This window comes from Megascapheus bottae, chromosome 15 (assembly GCF_031878675.1).
Source record: "Megascapheus bottae isolate mThoBot1 chromosome 15, mThoBot2.hap1, whole genome shotgun sequence".
NCBI lineage: Eukaryota > Metazoa > Chordata > Mammalia > Rodentia > Geomyidae > Megascapheus > Megascapheus bottae.
The window spans coordinates 57,202,940-57,218,965 of NC_143523.1; the positions used below are offsets into that span (position 1 = coordinate 57,202,940).

General features: G+C 36.6%; 1 protein-coding gene across 1 annotated transcript in view; it reads left to right on the plus strand.

Annotated features, from left to right (window-relative positions):
• The window catches only part of LOC150054418 (ankyrin repeat domain-containing protein 26-like), a 63,663-nt gene extending 47,637 nt beyond the window's left edge, over positions 1 to 16,026 (plus strand). Inside the window, exons 26-35 of the mRNA XM_090346770.1 lie at positions 434 to 586; positions 2,587 to 2,657; positions 3,315 to 3,408; positions 4,751 to 4,863; positions 6,175 to 6,304; positions 7,846 to 8,136; positions 9,045 to 9,259; positions 11,131 to 11,359; positions 12,832 to 12,877; positions 15,365 to 16,026. Coding sequence (XP_090202896.1) covers positions 434 to 586; positions 2,587 to 2,657; positions 3,315 to 3,408; positions 4,751 to 4,863; positions 6,175 to 6,304; positions 7,846 to 8,136; positions 9,045 to 9,259; positions 11,131 to 11,359; positions 12,832 to 12,877; positions 15,365 to 15,495 — 1,473 coding nt within the window. The 3' untranslated portion in view covers positions 15,496 to 16,026. The remainder of the gene's footprint in view (positions 1 to 433; positions 587 to 2,586; positions 2,658 to 3,314; positions 3,409 to 4,750; positions 4,864 to 6,174; positions 6,305 to 7,845; positions 8,137 to 9,044; positions 9,260 to 11,130; positions 11,360 to 12,831; positions 12,878 to 15,364) is intronic.

Below are 16,026 nucleotides of genomic sequence, written 5' to 3' on the forward strand. Positions count from 1 at the left end.
ACTCTGGAGGCTGAGATCTACAGATCTCAGTTGAAAGCCAGCTCAGGCAGAAAAGTCCAAAATACTCTTATCTCCAGCTAAAAAGCCAGAAGTGAAGCTGTGGCTTGTGCAAATACATACTTACATATGAAAAAATCATCCCACCATGTAGAATGACTAAGTCCCTCCACATACTCATTTCTTTAAATAGTTTATTAAACGTTGCAGGATTAACTTTATTAATAGTTTATTCAGTCTTAAGGATTGGAAAAATAGGTAAATAGTGTCTAAGCCAGAAGACACTCCTTCTGTGTCTTTCCCTGAACTATGTAATAGGAATATTATCTATAGGACGTATATGGTGATATTTAACAGAATACATGTAAGAGGTAAGCATTATCAACCTAGCTTTATAATAAAAAATTCTAAAAATCAGTAACAAATATCTTACCAGGTAGTTGTGAGACAACTTCAACAAGAACTGGCTGATACTTTAAAAAAACAATCTATGTCAGAGGCTTCGCTAGAAGTTTCCTCACGTTATCGCCTTAATTTGGAGAATGAGACCCAAGATTTAAGGAAGAAGTTAGATCAAATTAGAAGTCAAGTATGTATGAAACTTAACATGCCAATTGTTCATCTAAATCTGTACAAATAATGTATGGGGAGGGGTTGTTTTTTTCTTTTTGCTACTGTTGGGACTTGAACTCAGGCTTACTTCTCAAATTTCTTCATCATACCTCTTGAGCCTTCTCCTGCCTGGCTTTTTGCTATTAAATTAAAAGAGTCTTCTGGATTTTTCTGCCCCAGTTGACTTTAAAGTCTAGGCCTTCAATTTGAGCCTTCTGAGTAGCTAGATTACAGACATGAGCCATAGCACCAAGCTTAGTTTTAAAATAAAATTTGTAATAGGCACTTTTTTGTGTGTTTTCATTATAATTAGTATCACTATAATCATCTTTTTTTTTTTCAGTCCTGGGGCTTGAACTCAGGGGCTGAGCACTGTCCTTGGGCATTCTCAAGTCTAGAACTCTACCACTTGAGCCACAGAATCACTTCTGGCTTTTTCTATGTATGTAGTACTGAGGAATCAAACCCGGGTCTTCAAGAATGCTAGAAAAGCACTCTACCACTAGGCCAAACTTGCAGCCCTAGTCTTCTCTCTTTAATTCACTTGTTGGTTAAACTCTGATGCTTATTTTTCCATTTCCCTATAATTTCATGTATTATTTTATAAAATAGTTATCCTTAAGGTGAGACGTGTGTAGCGTTTACATAATTGAGACACTTTTTTTGTTAAAAATCAAAACTTTTAAATATATGAAAAGAAAATTAAGACTTTTTTGGTGCTATCTCTTGCCCTGGTAAGGTAAAGCAGGTTAAATAAGTGGATAATTTTCATAGAATCTCCCAGCAAAATGTGTCATCTCTTTATCTTCACTCTTGTGAATGAATCATCATATATTTATTTCATGAATAATGTGAATAGAAAGGCTTTTGTACTTTCCTCAAAAATGCAAGTGTTAGCCAGAGGATTAGAGCCAATTCATCTCAGATATTTGGAGTTTGAGGCAGTAGGATCTCAGGTTAGAGGCCAACCTAGACAAGTTAGTCTCAAAATTATTTTTATTAAGAGCTAGGAATGTAACTCAGTAGTAGAGGACTTATCTAGCATATATGAATCCCTAAGTTCAGCTCCTAATAATAGACTGTATGGGGAGAGAAACAAATGTTTTAAGGTAATTTAAAACCTATTTCAAAAGCAAAGTTTCTTTCATTTTTCTTTATTTCCCTCCTATTTGAGTTAATTGGGCTGAATTCTCTCTTCTGTTCTTTCTGTCTGAATTCTAGGTTTTTGTTTTTGGTTTGTCTTGTTTGTGCTGGTATTAGAGCTTGAACCCAGGGCCATGTGCTGTTTTAAGTACTTTATAGACATAACCTAATTAAATCTTTCCAGAGACCCCATGGTATAAATGCTGTTACCTACCTGTCACAGATGAAGAAACTAAGACACAGAAATCCCAGGATTACACAGCTGGGATTTAAAATGAGACATTCTGCCTTCGGTGCAGATGTAGTGACTGAAACTATTTCATGGGCCATCTAATTGTCAATAAAGTATGTGTTTCAATCTGCAGCCACTTATGAGTCTTAAAAGTAGTTGATAAGCAGGGTGTGGTGGCTCACATCTATAATCCTGGCTACTCTGGAGGCTGAGACTGAGATCTGGGGTAGGGCAGTAGCCCTGAGCTGAAGACCTGAGGGACAGTGCCCAGGCCCAGAGTTGAAGCCCCATCCCCCAAAAAATAGTTGATGAGTTTGGTACTTATAATACAAAAATATAAATGTTTATCATGGACAATTTTCTTTCCATTCTACCAATTTGTGTACCTTATAAAACTATTGAAAACCAGTAATTAGGTATCTCTGTCTTAGGGCAGAGATCAGTAACTTTTTTAGTATTATTTTGGACTCTGAGGGCCCTAAGATTCCTGTTACATTAATATGCAAATTAAGTATGATGGGTTTCTAGTAACATTGCAGCAGAAAGCAGGGTGAACAGATTGATAGTAGACTATTAATAAGTATTTTTATTATTTGTTTTAGCTGCAAGAAACCCAAGATCAACATACAGAGGCTGTTCGATGTTCTGAGAAGATGCAAGATCACATTCAAAAGTATAACTTAGAGCAATATACAAAATATTTAACCATGTATAAACACATAAGCATTTCAGTATAAAAATTATATCAGGGGCCGGGAGTTTTACCTAGTGGTAGAGTACTTGCCTAGCATGCATGAAGACCCAGGTTTTATTCCACAGTACCACATACACAGAAAAAGCCAGAAGTGATGCTGTGGCTCAAGTGGTAGAGTTCTAGCCTTGAGAATGCCCAAGGACAGAGCTCAGGCCCTGAGTTCAGGTCCCAGGACTGGAAAAAAAAAAAAGAAAGAAAGAAAGAAAGAAAGAAAGAAAGAAAGAAAGAAAGAAAGAAAGAAAGAAAAATGATATCAATTATGGTGATAAAGACATCTGTGTAAAACCAAGGGAAAACTTCAACAATATGTTGTCTCAAATGCATCATTTATAGTTTAGAACCTGCATTTTATGTGCATGAGGCTCTGGGCTCCGTCCCAGCCTCACCAAAAAGAAAATAGATATTTATCAATTTTTTGCATGATCTACAAAACATAGTTAGAAAACCAAATCAGTTACTAAATCTGTTTTTCAAAATTTGAGGATTTAATGACTCAGATGTGTGTTAGGAAATTATATGGGATTTCTAAAAAAAATTGTTCTGCATGAATAGTTAAATTTAAGATATCTATTTCAGACTTGAACTTGAAAATTCCAAGTTAAAAGTTACATTAAAAAAGCAATCAGGGAAAATTGAAGAGCTTCAGAAAAGCCTTTTAAATGCAAATTTGGTAAGTTATTCTCTTACTGATTTGTTTCATACTGAAAAGGAAATTTTGCTAGTTGTATATAGGAATATTTTAGGCAATATAGCAAGCTTCAGTGTAGCATTCATAGTAATATTCTACTAGCAGTGAAAATCCTCTTGAATTTATTGAAGTTGACTGTATAAATTGTATGGTAGTAAAATTTTAACTTAAAAGATTGTGATACTCTAAAACCCATATTTTATACCTATCTTACCTTATTTACTCATTTCCCATTGATGCCTATGGATTATGTCTGCCTTTCTGCTATTCCGGACATTGCACTCTCTGAGGCCCTACTAATGCTTCATAATAGATTCTAAAATTCTAAAAAATTTAAGTAATTAATGTAGAATTCTGAGTTTCTCGTCATCTAAGCTTTTCAATGAGGGTTTAAGAATGAAATTACTTAACAATTCTATTCCTCATCAAGAACAAATACTGTGACAGGTCCTGGTAGATCTCTTTACAGTTCAGGAGACTGAAGCCAGCCCAGGCAGGAAAGTCCATGAGACACCTGTTTCCCTTTAACCTCCAAACATCCAGAAGTCGGATTGAGGCTTATGTGGTAGAGTGCCAACTTTGAGTAAAAAGCTAAGGGCCAGCACCTAGGCCCTGAGTTCAAGCTCGAGCACTTGCAGGGGAAAAAAAAAAAAAAAGAACACCAGGCCCCTTTCCCCAAAGAAATTCATATGTCATTTTGGATTCTGAAGAACAATTGCCAGTGAGAAAGTAGAGATGGCTAGGACTCTCTTGGAGTATCACACTGTCACACTGTTCCTGGAGTCAGAAACGAGTTGTTTTTCTATCACCTTGTTCATCTGCCTTTCAGAGACTTAACAGTTTTAGAAAAGACTGTGTGTGTGTGTGTGTGTGTGTGTGTGTGTGTGTGTGTGTGTGTACATCACTATATATACATAACTATGTAAATAAACACTTTTAAAAATGTATCTTTGTCATGTAAAAACTTTTGGAGATGGAGTGGGGTCATGGGACTTGAACTCATCCTGGGTGCTGTCCCTGAGTTCTTCAGCTCAAGGCTGCCACCCTACCCTTGAGCCAAGCCCTACTTCCCGTTTTCTAGAGGTTAATTGGTGATAAAAGTGTCTCAGGTCCTTCAGTGTCCTGACTGGCTTTGAACCTTTGATCCTCAGATCTCAGCTTCCTGAGCAGGTAGGATGACAGGCGTGAGCCACCACTCTCAGCAGGTGTAAAAACTTTTAGCAAAGTTTTGCAGCTTATAGTTGCAGAAAGGGTAATGATGAAAGTATACCTCAAATTTGAAACTCTGGATTCTTTAAATCGTTTTTCTTATTGGTTTTCAAAGTCTGAAGACAAAAAGGAACAACTAAAGAAACTTACTGAGCTGAAACAATCTCTGGAAGATGCTTTGGATCAAGAAAAGAATAGAAGTGATAAATTAGAAAAGGAACTAACTGGGTAAGATTTAACATTTCTGATCTTTCTAACCATTTGCTAATTGATGTGACTATTAATTTTACTAAAACACAAATTCACTTTATTTTTATTTTATTTTGGCCAGGCATAGGGCTTGCTTGAATTCAGAGCCTGGGCCCAGCACTGTCCTTGGACACTTTCTGCTCAAGGCTAGCACTCTACCATTTCAGTCACAGTACCACTTTCAGTGTTTGCTATTTATGTGGTACCAAAGAATTGAACCCAGAGCTTCATGCATGCTAGGCAAGCACTCTACCACTAGGCTACACTCCTGGCCCCCATACCTTCTTTTTCATCATTAAGTAATATATACTCTTTTAATTGCTAAAATAATTACATTTGTTCTTTAATGATTCTGAAAACAGCAGTGCCTTTAACTTTGCCAGTTGTGTCTTTCAACAGCCTTGAATTTTATTTCTGAATACTGTTTTGGTTTTTGTGCCAGTACTAAGGCTTGAACTCAGGGCCTGGGTACTGTCCTTCGGCTTTTTTACTCAACGCTGGTGCTGTATCACTTGAATCAGACCTCTATTTCTGGCCTTCTGCTGGTAATTGGAGTTAAGTCTGTTGTCTGTTGGATTTGTCTGCGTGGTGTGGCTTCAAACCTTGATCCTTAGACTCAAGCTTCCATATCCAGCAAAAAACTAGAAGCCAAGGGACACAACAGCAACAGTAGTAGTAGTAGTAGTAGTAGTAGTAGTAGTAGTAGTAATAGAATATTTTTCCTTTCTCTCCATCTGTCTTTCCTGCCCCCAGTATGTTATTGGCATATAATCTGTTTACATCTTCCCATATAATATGTCATCTTTAGGTTACTTATTAATGGTTAATGTGAATGTTAATAAATAATTGTTAGACCATATTGTTCAGGGAATAACAATATATGTTTAGTGCAGATGATTTTTTAAGCATATGTAATCCACAGTTGGTTTCACCTTTGCACATAGGACAGGCAGATAGAGCACTCGCCTTACAGATCCCATACAAACAACTATATGTAGTACTTAAAGAATGTGTGTCTCCACCAAATTAAAGTAATAAATGCTTTCCCGTGGCTAAAACCTCCAACTAGGTTACTTTTCTATTTTCTGATAACTTGTTTGTTCTGCTTCTAATCAATTCAACTCATGTGACTATCATTTAATATCTTTTAAGTCTTTTACTTTCAGATAATATGAGGTTAAACAAATGAGAGAAGATGCTGATTTATGTTTGTTTCTTTTTATATGATAGGATTCAATACCTGTTTAAAGTTATTAAACACTCTCTAAAACCTTCTTTCCCATTGTGCAGATTTAGGAAACTTTTTAAAATGACAAAAAAGAAGTTAAATGACCATGAAAATGAAGATTTTAGCCTCCTTGAAGATTTAAAAGGCAGTCAATTTGAAATGGACATTCCAGTTATTGTGCTAATTCAGAAGGTAATTTTCAATTTGTAAAACAAAAATCACTTGACTTGGAGAAATATACATCTAATGCATTGAGTATTAGTGATTTTTTATAAACATATAGACTTGATACTAATGTAAACTATATCATTTTTCTATTAAAAAGGTACACCATTGATTCTTTTTTGTGTGCCACAAGAAAGATTTTTACCACAAAAGCCACTTATTTTAGTACTTAACCTGTGAAAAGGCTGCTGGTTAGAAACAAACAGTAAAATACCATTAATTTCCTATTTTTTGGAGTGTTTTCCTTCAATTTGTCTCTCATACCTACTACTACACAGCATAATCTTTTTTCATCCAGTTTTCAATAGTATTTTCTTACTTTATGCAAAGAAGCAGAAGGTTACAAGAAAATATTCAATTGTTAAAAAAATAAAGAAAAAAAAAGAAATATGAAAGTGGTTCACGACTGTAATCCTTGCTATTCAGGAGGCTCAGATCTGAAGCCATCCCCAACAGAAAAGTCTGTGACACTCTTAGCTCCTTTTAAGAGCCAAAAAGCCAAAAGTGAGGCTGCAGTCAAAGTGATAGAGTGCTAGTATTGAGCAAAAATGCTTCGGGACAGTGCCTAGGCCCTGAGTTCTAGCCCCAGGAACACCACAGGAGATCTATCTATCTATCTATCTAGTATATATGTATAGTATATATATATATATATATGTGTGTGTGTGTGTGTGTGTGTGTGTGTGTATAATATATATATATATGTAGATACAGAGATATATATATAGAGAGAGAGATCATATCACTAAACGTTTATACTAGAAGATGCCACTGTTCCTCCTTTTGTGTAATACAATTCAAATCAACAAAAAACACTTCTAGTTCAGAAAAAACCACTGACACTGGAATCCATCCTTACATAAGATTTGTTAATTAAAATCGTATTCTGAGTCTTAAGCTAGGTTTTGATTATTGTTACTGGCCCAGAATAACTCAAAAGCATGCCCCTGAAATGTCTTTAGGAATTATAAGGAATGAAGATGATAGAAAAGGATAAGAGACGACTTAGAATCATTTTAAGACAAAGACATGAAACAATTGCTACAAATCAAAGATCAAGTGCAGATACTTTAGTGATTCTTATGTTAGTACTCATATAATATGATAATTTAAAAATAATGGAAACAGGGCCTGGAGTTTGGCCTAGTGGTAGAGTGCCTGCCTAGCATGCACAAAGACTAAGGTTCAATTCCTCGGTACCACATACATAGAAAAAAAAAAGCCAGAAGTGGTGCTGTGGCTCAAATGGTAGAGCTCTAGCCTTGAGAAAACCCAAGGACAAAGCTCAGGCACTGAGCCCAAGCCCAGGACTGGCACACACACACAAAAAAAAATATGTCTTTTGTAGCTCTTGGAAATTTTAACCGTATTTTTTTCTGAATATTAAAAGAGACCACAGCCTAGGAATCTATTTAGTGCAACTAATTTATGTCAAGATTTGTTAATACTTTTGTTTTACACTTGTCAGCCTACTTCCTTTATTTCCAAACTATATTTTATTCCTGCAGATTGATGATCTTACAGCAAAACTAGAAACTGCATCTTCAAAATGTCTACATCTGGATAAAAAAAACCAGTTTCTTCAGCAAGAGTTACTATCTATGAAAACTCTACAAAACAAATGTGAAAAACTAGAGAAGAATAAAAAGAAGCTGGAACAAAGAATAGCAAACCTCAAAAGCCATGTAGAGAACAATATGGTGGAGAATGTTCGAGTAGAGCAGTATACACGGGAGATTGAAGAGAAAGCAAGACAGGAATTAGTGGAAAAACTGAAGCAAGTCAATCTGTTTTTACAGGTTAATTTATTTGTAATGTGCTTTAATTGAGATCACTGCAGATTATATTTTCCATGTTTACATTGTAGAGGAATCCTCCCACATCCCTCTGCTGTTAGTGATTTCTTTCATGGATTTCTAGGAGGAAAACATGCTGTTTGTAATTCTCTGTTTCTATCATTATTCTAACGCAATTTTCTTTCAGAATAACAGTTTTTATTAGAGAATCAGTTGACTTTTAAAAACTAGTTGATATAAAACGATTAAAAAATTGTCTTGGAAAATTTTTATCTTATTAAACTGGTCTTAGATTAAGTTGTTCCATTTTTTTTTAATTTTTGAGCTGTTTCCATTATATTTATTTTTTTAATTTTATTTTTTGCCAGTCTTGTCTTGCACTTAGGGCCTAAGCACTGTCCTTGGGCTTTCTCAAGGCTAGAGCTCTACCACTTGAGCCACAGCATCACTTCCAGCTTTTTCTATGGATATGGTATCGAGGAATTGAACCCAGGTCTTCGTGCATGCTAGGCAAGCACTCTACCACTAAGCCACACTCCTGGCCCTGTTTCCATTATTTTTAAATTATCATATGAGTAGTAACATACGAATGACTCACTAAGGATTGAGTTCAACATCAAAGTGCTTGCCCAAGTGTATACAGTGTTTTATTTTTGTGTATATTTGTGTATTTTAAAGTATATTCGTATATTTTAAACTCCAGTCTTTTTTTTCCTTCACATCTTTGAAACTGCTCTCTGAATCACTGACTCGAACAAGGGAACAAGGCTGGCAAGGCATGACTCTAGAGAGTTCAGTACCTGCCTAACATGCAAGCACGGGGCCTTGAGTTTAATCCCTAGTACAGACAGATAGATAATAAATACTTAAATTATAATTATTTTAAAACATGTTCTTTTAATTTGGTTTAGGCACAAGCAGCATCTCAAGAAAATTTAGAGCAGTTAAGAGAAAATAATAATGCTTCAGTAAGAAGTCAGATGGAACTCCGGATTAAAGATCTAGAGTCTGAACTCTCTAAAATGAAAACTCAAGAAGATTTTAATAAAATTGAAATAGAAAAATACAAGCAGCTCTATCTTGAAGAATTCAGAAGTAGAAAATCACTGTCAAACAAACTAACCAAGTAAGTGAAAACATAAAATAATCATAGAAAATAAACAGTATAATTTATCTCATAGCATAATTTTTAATGAATTAGCTCATTTATTTAGTAGGCAGTAAAAGGTAGACAGTATTATTTGGAAAATACCCCTAAAGAGCTGCGTATTGGTGGCTCATGCCTGTAATCCCAGTTACGTAGAAAGCTAGGATCTGAGGATTGTGGTTCAAAGCCAGCCTGGGCACTAAAGTCTATGAGACTCTTATCTCCAATAGACCACCAAAAAACCAGAAATGTCACTGTGGCTCCAGTGGTAGAGCACTAGCCTTGAGTTGAATAGCTCAGGGACAACACCCAAGCCTGAAGCAGAGTTCAAGTCCCACGACTGACAAAAAAGAAAAAGAAAATACCTTTAAAGGTTCAAATTTTAGTTCAAGATAATTTTATTTCCTTGTTTTTCATGGCTTTGTCCCCTTTAAGTTCAAATATAGCTAGATGGGATCTATCTCAGTCTTAAGTATTTTTGAAGTTTTTTTTTTTTTCAATTTATTTTTATATTAGACCTGGAGCTTAAACTGTTTCTTAACCATTTTCTCTCAAAACTGGTGCTCTGCCACTGGAACCACAACTCTATTTCAGACTTTTTGCTAAGTAATTAGACTTTGCTGCCTCAACTGGTTTCAAACCTCAATCCTCAGATCTCAGCCTCCTGAATAGCTAGTATTAAAAGCCTGAGCCACCAGTGCCTGATTTTTTTTTTTTGTTAAATAGAATTGCTTGTCAATAGAATTGCTTAAAAAGAAATATGAACTTGTCTGTCTTGCAGGAAGATTAAGCATTAAGTACTGCTATTTCTCTTCCTCTGAACACAGTCTGATACTTGGTGAAGTATCTTTCTCTCACTATGGTTTTTAGTATCAGCACCAGTGGTAACTGTGGACATTAAGTCATTTTTCAGATGTGATGAAGGCATAGTTGTAATGCAGGGAACATAAACACAAGATGAAGGAAATCATAATCGTTCCTTAGTCAGTGTGAGGGCCCATGGAAGACAGGAAGAAAGGACAGATCCCATCTTGGCTGCTTTGCCAATGATATGATGAACTCATTCTTTTCAGTTGTCAACTCTGTTGTTTCCTTAAGGGTTGTTGCTTGCAGTTATTCCTCAGTACCAAGTGCTTCATTTCTTCCACAACAATTGGTGGAATGTACAAATGGTGAAAGCAAATGATTGAAAATGTAGTTAAGGGTTGATTTTTTAATTCATAAACCATTTGTTATGTATTTCCTATGTTCAGGGGTTTGTGTGTATATTTATGGAGTACAACAGGATTTAATATTTGTATATAGTGATATGGCAATTATAATCAAGCAAAGTAACACCCATCACCAGAAGCTGGTGATTTGCACCTATAATCCTAGCTACTCAAGAGGCTGAGATCTGAGGTTCATGCTTCAAACTCAGCCTGGAGCAAGAAAGTCTGTGAGACTCATATTGCTGTGGCTCAAGTGGTATAGTGGTATAAAGCACTAGCCTTGAGCAAAAAAGCTCAGTCCCTGAGTTCAAGCCCCAAGACTGGCACCATGAATGAACGATTGAATGTATTTCAAATGGCATCCTCCAGAATCTTCTAATAGGGCCTTTTCAGAAGCCAGCACTGTTGGCTCTTTAAGTCATGCAACTGGATTGCCATTCCCATCCCTCCTGTAAGTTAGGAATATTTGTCTCTTAGACGAAACCAGTATTTGGATCTAATAGATATACTCAGCATTTCCAGTATTGACACTTGGATGAGAAGTTCTGTATACTCATATGATAACTTTGTGAGGCAATTGACTTAGGTCTGGTAGGGAAGAAGGAGAAGGCAAACCTTTGCCTTTTGCACTCTTCACAGGACTAATGAGAGGCTGGAGGAAGCCAACACCAAACTCTATGTGGAGGAACAGCAAAACAGATCCTTACTGAGCACACTTAGTGCACGGCCCATCCTGGACTGCCCTTGTGCTGGAAATCTTCATAATACTATGGGGCTCAATAGAAGTTTTATTCCAACAGAAAGCTTAGCGCTTCCTACCTCGAACTCAGGACTTTCGAGTAAGAGCATGGAGAACTACCTGACCAAGGTCAGTTATCATGTCTCTTCTTCCTTTGGCCTTCAGATTTCTTATCTAATTCCAGTTTGTAATTTGGTGAACAGTATTGAATATTTTACCCAACTTGGGCATATGTTAAAGATCACAACAGTCTACATTAATATAAAACAAATTTTAACAACCCTTTAAATCCCCAGAGTAAATGTTTTCAGGAGGTAGCTTTTCCTAACGTTACAGTATGCACCTGGGGCATAACTGTTTATTGGTGTTTTGAATCTCCTGGATTCTTTCATTTGAAGTATTTGCCAGGCTTAGGCTGAATTGGGCCTTGTCGAGATTTAGGTGGAGTTTCTCACTGTTGGACTGCGGGTATGCTTGTTCATCCAATGTGCTCGGCTCAGTGGGCCTGGCTCCCAGCACTACTCAGAGAGGAGAAAACTAGCTACACATGTAACCATAACTATTTTAGCCAATTTGTACATATGTTAAGAGCACAACAATATGTTAATAAAGAAATGGACACTTGCTATGCGAATATAGAAATAGCTCATTCAGTCCAGTCACCACCATAGCTCTTAAAACTTTAGAAGGATAAGAGGCAAAGGTAATGCTGTCCTATCTAAGGTGACACTAGTTAATGTATACTCCTTTGAATGTGTGTGTGCTGGGGCTGGGGTTTAAACTTTGGACCTGGGCACTGCCCGTTACTTTTTTTGCTCATGGCTCACACTTCTACCACTTGAGCCACAGCTCCATTTCCAGCTTTTTAGTAGTTCATTAGCAATGAAAGTCTTACAGACGTTATTGTACGGGCTGACTTCATACCTGTATCCTCAGGTCTCAGCCTCCTGAGAAAGGTGTGAGCCACCAGCACCCACTGAGGTATACTCTAATAGTTGTTTTTTTATTTGTCTGGGGTTTTTTTGCCAGACCTGGGGCTTGATCTCAGGGCCTGAGCACTGTCCTTGGGCTTTCTCAAGGCTAGAGCTCTACCACTTGAGCCACAGCACTATTTCTGGCTTTTTCTATGTATATGTAGTACTGAGGAATTGAACCCAGGTCTTTGTGCAAGCACTCTACCACTGGGCCAAACTCCCGGCCCTCTAATAGTCTTTTAAATAGAGATTCAGACATACATTTATTTACTTATTAGTGTATTCAGTTATTTATTTTATCAGCCATGTGGCTTGAACTGGGGGCCTGGCACTGTCTCTGAGCCCTTTGGCTCAAGCCCACTGCTACTCCACTTTAAGCTACAGCTCCACCTCCAGTTTTCTGCTGGTTAATTGGAGATAAGCGTCTCTCAGACTTTCCTTCCTGGGCTGATTTTGAATGTCAAGCCTCGGTCTCACCCTCTTGAATAGCTAGAATCACAGGCATGAATCACCAACCAGCTCCTGGCTTGCAGACCCTTATTTAAAGGCCCTATTTTCTAAGTGATATAGCATTCCTTTGGTAATACCTTTTGTTTAACTTCATTATAATTTTTTTACTCGTTTCAGATGCAGCAGGAGTTGGAAAAAAGCATAACTAGAGAACTAAAAGAAGGTATACTACAAACATCTAAATTGATTTCTGTTATAAATAGCAAATGTTATCATCTTGTGGTATCCCTTTGCTTTGATTGATAGATTTAGATTTTATTTAATTGAAAAATTTATTAACATGGATGTTTACATCATATTTCAAATGACGTATTTAACAAACAAGTATTCAAGAAGGGACTCTATATACAATCACTGGCACTTAGATTTTAGAACATAATTAAAATTAGGCTGAGGGTTTGTATGTCATAGATACATATTAATCTATGTAATAAAACATTGTCTATGGAGTCATTGATTTTTATGTCTATGTAGTTGTGTTTATATTTCCAATACCATGTCCATAGCATTAGGTACACAAATATTGAGTCCTTTCTCTTGTACTGTTTGGGTCTAATAGCCACATATTAAGGATACCATGCGCCTTTTGTTCCTTTGGTCTTGAAGTCAACATGATTCGCTCTAGATTCATCCACTTCCCTGCAAATGCCATTATTTTATCTTTTCTGTTGGCTATGTAGAATTCCATTGTATTTATGTGTGTGTGTGTATATACATATATATATATATATATCACATTTTCTGTTTCCATTCATCTTCAATAGGGCATCTGGATTGTTTCCATCACCTTGTATTGTGAATAATGCAGAGATGAAGATAGCTGAGCAGGTGTCCTTATCATATCTTGGGTTATGATGTGCAGGGTAGATGCCCAGGAGTGGTATGGCAGGATTTTAGGGAAGGTCAATTTTCAGTTCTTTAAGAAACCTCTACACTGCTTTCCAGAGTGGCTGAACTAAGCTTAGATTTAGATTTTTGCATTAAATATTTCCTCACATTCATCAAGTAAAATATAAAATTATAAATATTTCTAATATATAATATTCTCCATTCCTTATTTACTTACGTTTCATAGCTGTGTGAGTGTGTGTGTGCGTGCGTGTGTGTGTGTGTGTACTGCAGCTTTAATTCAGGGAGTAGGCACTTTAGCTATTTCTTTCAAGGCTGGAACTCTACTACTTGAGCCACATCTCTACTCCAGATTTTTGCTGGTTACTTGGAGGTAAGAGCTTCATGGACTTTCTGCCCAGGCTGGCTTCAAACTTTGATCCTCAGGTTTCAGCCTCCTGAGCAGCTAGGATTACAGGTGTGAGCCACCAACACCTGATTTCCATAGGGTTTAAAAAGTCTCAAACAGCAAGTTATCTCTTTTTTCTTTTTTCCTTATTTTCATGGCTCATCAGTGGCCTCACTTCTACCATCGCTGTGAGACTGTGAAGCCTACAAATTGAAACTGTACTTAGGAAATAAAACCATCAAAACCTTCTCAGGTTTCTGGCCCAAATGCCCACACTCATCCAAAGGTAGTCAAGCAAACAGAGTTCATAAAATACCCATTGGCCAGTTTGAGTTGAAGCCTCTGAACTTAGACATTGTTTACATTTGCCTTCAAAAACTCCCTTCTCCTTTGCGTGGAGTAAAAATATTGGAGTCAGCCTTATCCCTGCTACTTACCATACTCTCCCAGACTGCCCAGACTCACAATGCTCTCCTCACCTCTGTTCCTTCTCACTTACTTTGTATGGTATTTAAAACTAGCATTTGAGTCATAAATAACACACAGAATTTATAGAAATTGCTTGTCTTTCTCGGTTGTGTTTGTGTTGTTTGGGTGTTGAGACTAGCTCTCGTGACCTAACAGACTGGCTTTAAACTTCAGCCAGGTTGGCCTCAACTCTTATTGTCTGGTCTAAGCCTACCAAATGCTGAATTATAGATGTGTGCAGCTGACTGATGGATTGGTTGGTTTAATTTTGGGGGTTTTGTTTGTTTTGGGGGTGTTTGGGGTTTTGTTTTTTTTTTGCAGGGCTGTAAATCAAACCTATAACCTCATATATGATAAGCAACTACTTTTTACTACTGCTAATAGACTATACAGCCTAGCCCTATTTGTCTGTCTGCAGTGGATTGTAGTATAAAATTACAAGCATACTGTATCATCTTCATTCTGTCTTTCCATTGCCTGTCATAGTACCTTCACACTTGGTTGTTGAATTAAAGAAGCATAAGGAAAATAACTTTGATACTTAACCAAAATTTTCATTAATCCAGTGCACCACCATGAGCAAATTATTTATGATTGTGTATTCTAGTTCTACAAGCATAATTTCCATTCTTATTAAACACTGCTAAGTCTTTGTATTAACTCACAGTTGGTGAAGTAGGTTATTGTGGTGTACATGTCCAGCTACTGGGATAGACAGGCAAAGAAAGTCAAGAGTTCAAGACCAGTCAGAGCAAAGTTGGTGAAACTCCATCTCAACAAACAAATACAAAAATGAAAGTGCTGGTGTGTGCTTCAAGTGGTAAAATGCTGATTATTGGGGGAGAGGAGGAAGTGTGTTTGTATATTTGTGTGTATTTGTGTGTCCTCATGTGTATTTGTATATATGCGTATCTACACACAACTATAATTCTTTTTTCTCTCCAGCTGTTGCTGAACTTGACTCTGGATTCTTTAGAGCGTCTCCCCTGGGATCTACTCCTAAATCAAGTCAAAATCTTCTCTCAGAAGCATCTCAAGGATATGTAGAGATTCTAAAGAAGAAATACATGATCTGAAATGTGACTATTTATTTATTGGACTGTTTCTATGATTAATTGCACTCCTCTGAATAATGTGAAAACCTTACTAAAGGGAAATATTTTTAAGTCATACAGTGTATGATCAGAATTCATGTAATCGTTTTATATAACTTTTAGGCAGCTTTTGAAGGGAAAAACTAAGCACTACTGAGTTTTACATATTCAAACTGACCCAAAGCCAGGCAACCAAGTTGTCATTAATATTTTTTGAATAAAGTATTACTTTAATATATGCTTTCCTCACTATATATATGGACCTAAAGATTTATACAGACATGTCTTTGGTTTACTGGTACTGTTGCCATGGTCAACACTTTAACGAATCATAATTATCATCAAACATTTTTATATTAAGCACTAATGTATAGTTTCTATAGAGAACCAAGATGGTTCAACTTTTATCTATGGTTAATTTTTTTTTTGCCAGTACTGGGCTTGAGCTCAGGGCCTGAGCACTGTCCTTAGACTTTCTCAAGGCTAGAGCTCTACCACTTGAGCCTTAGCACC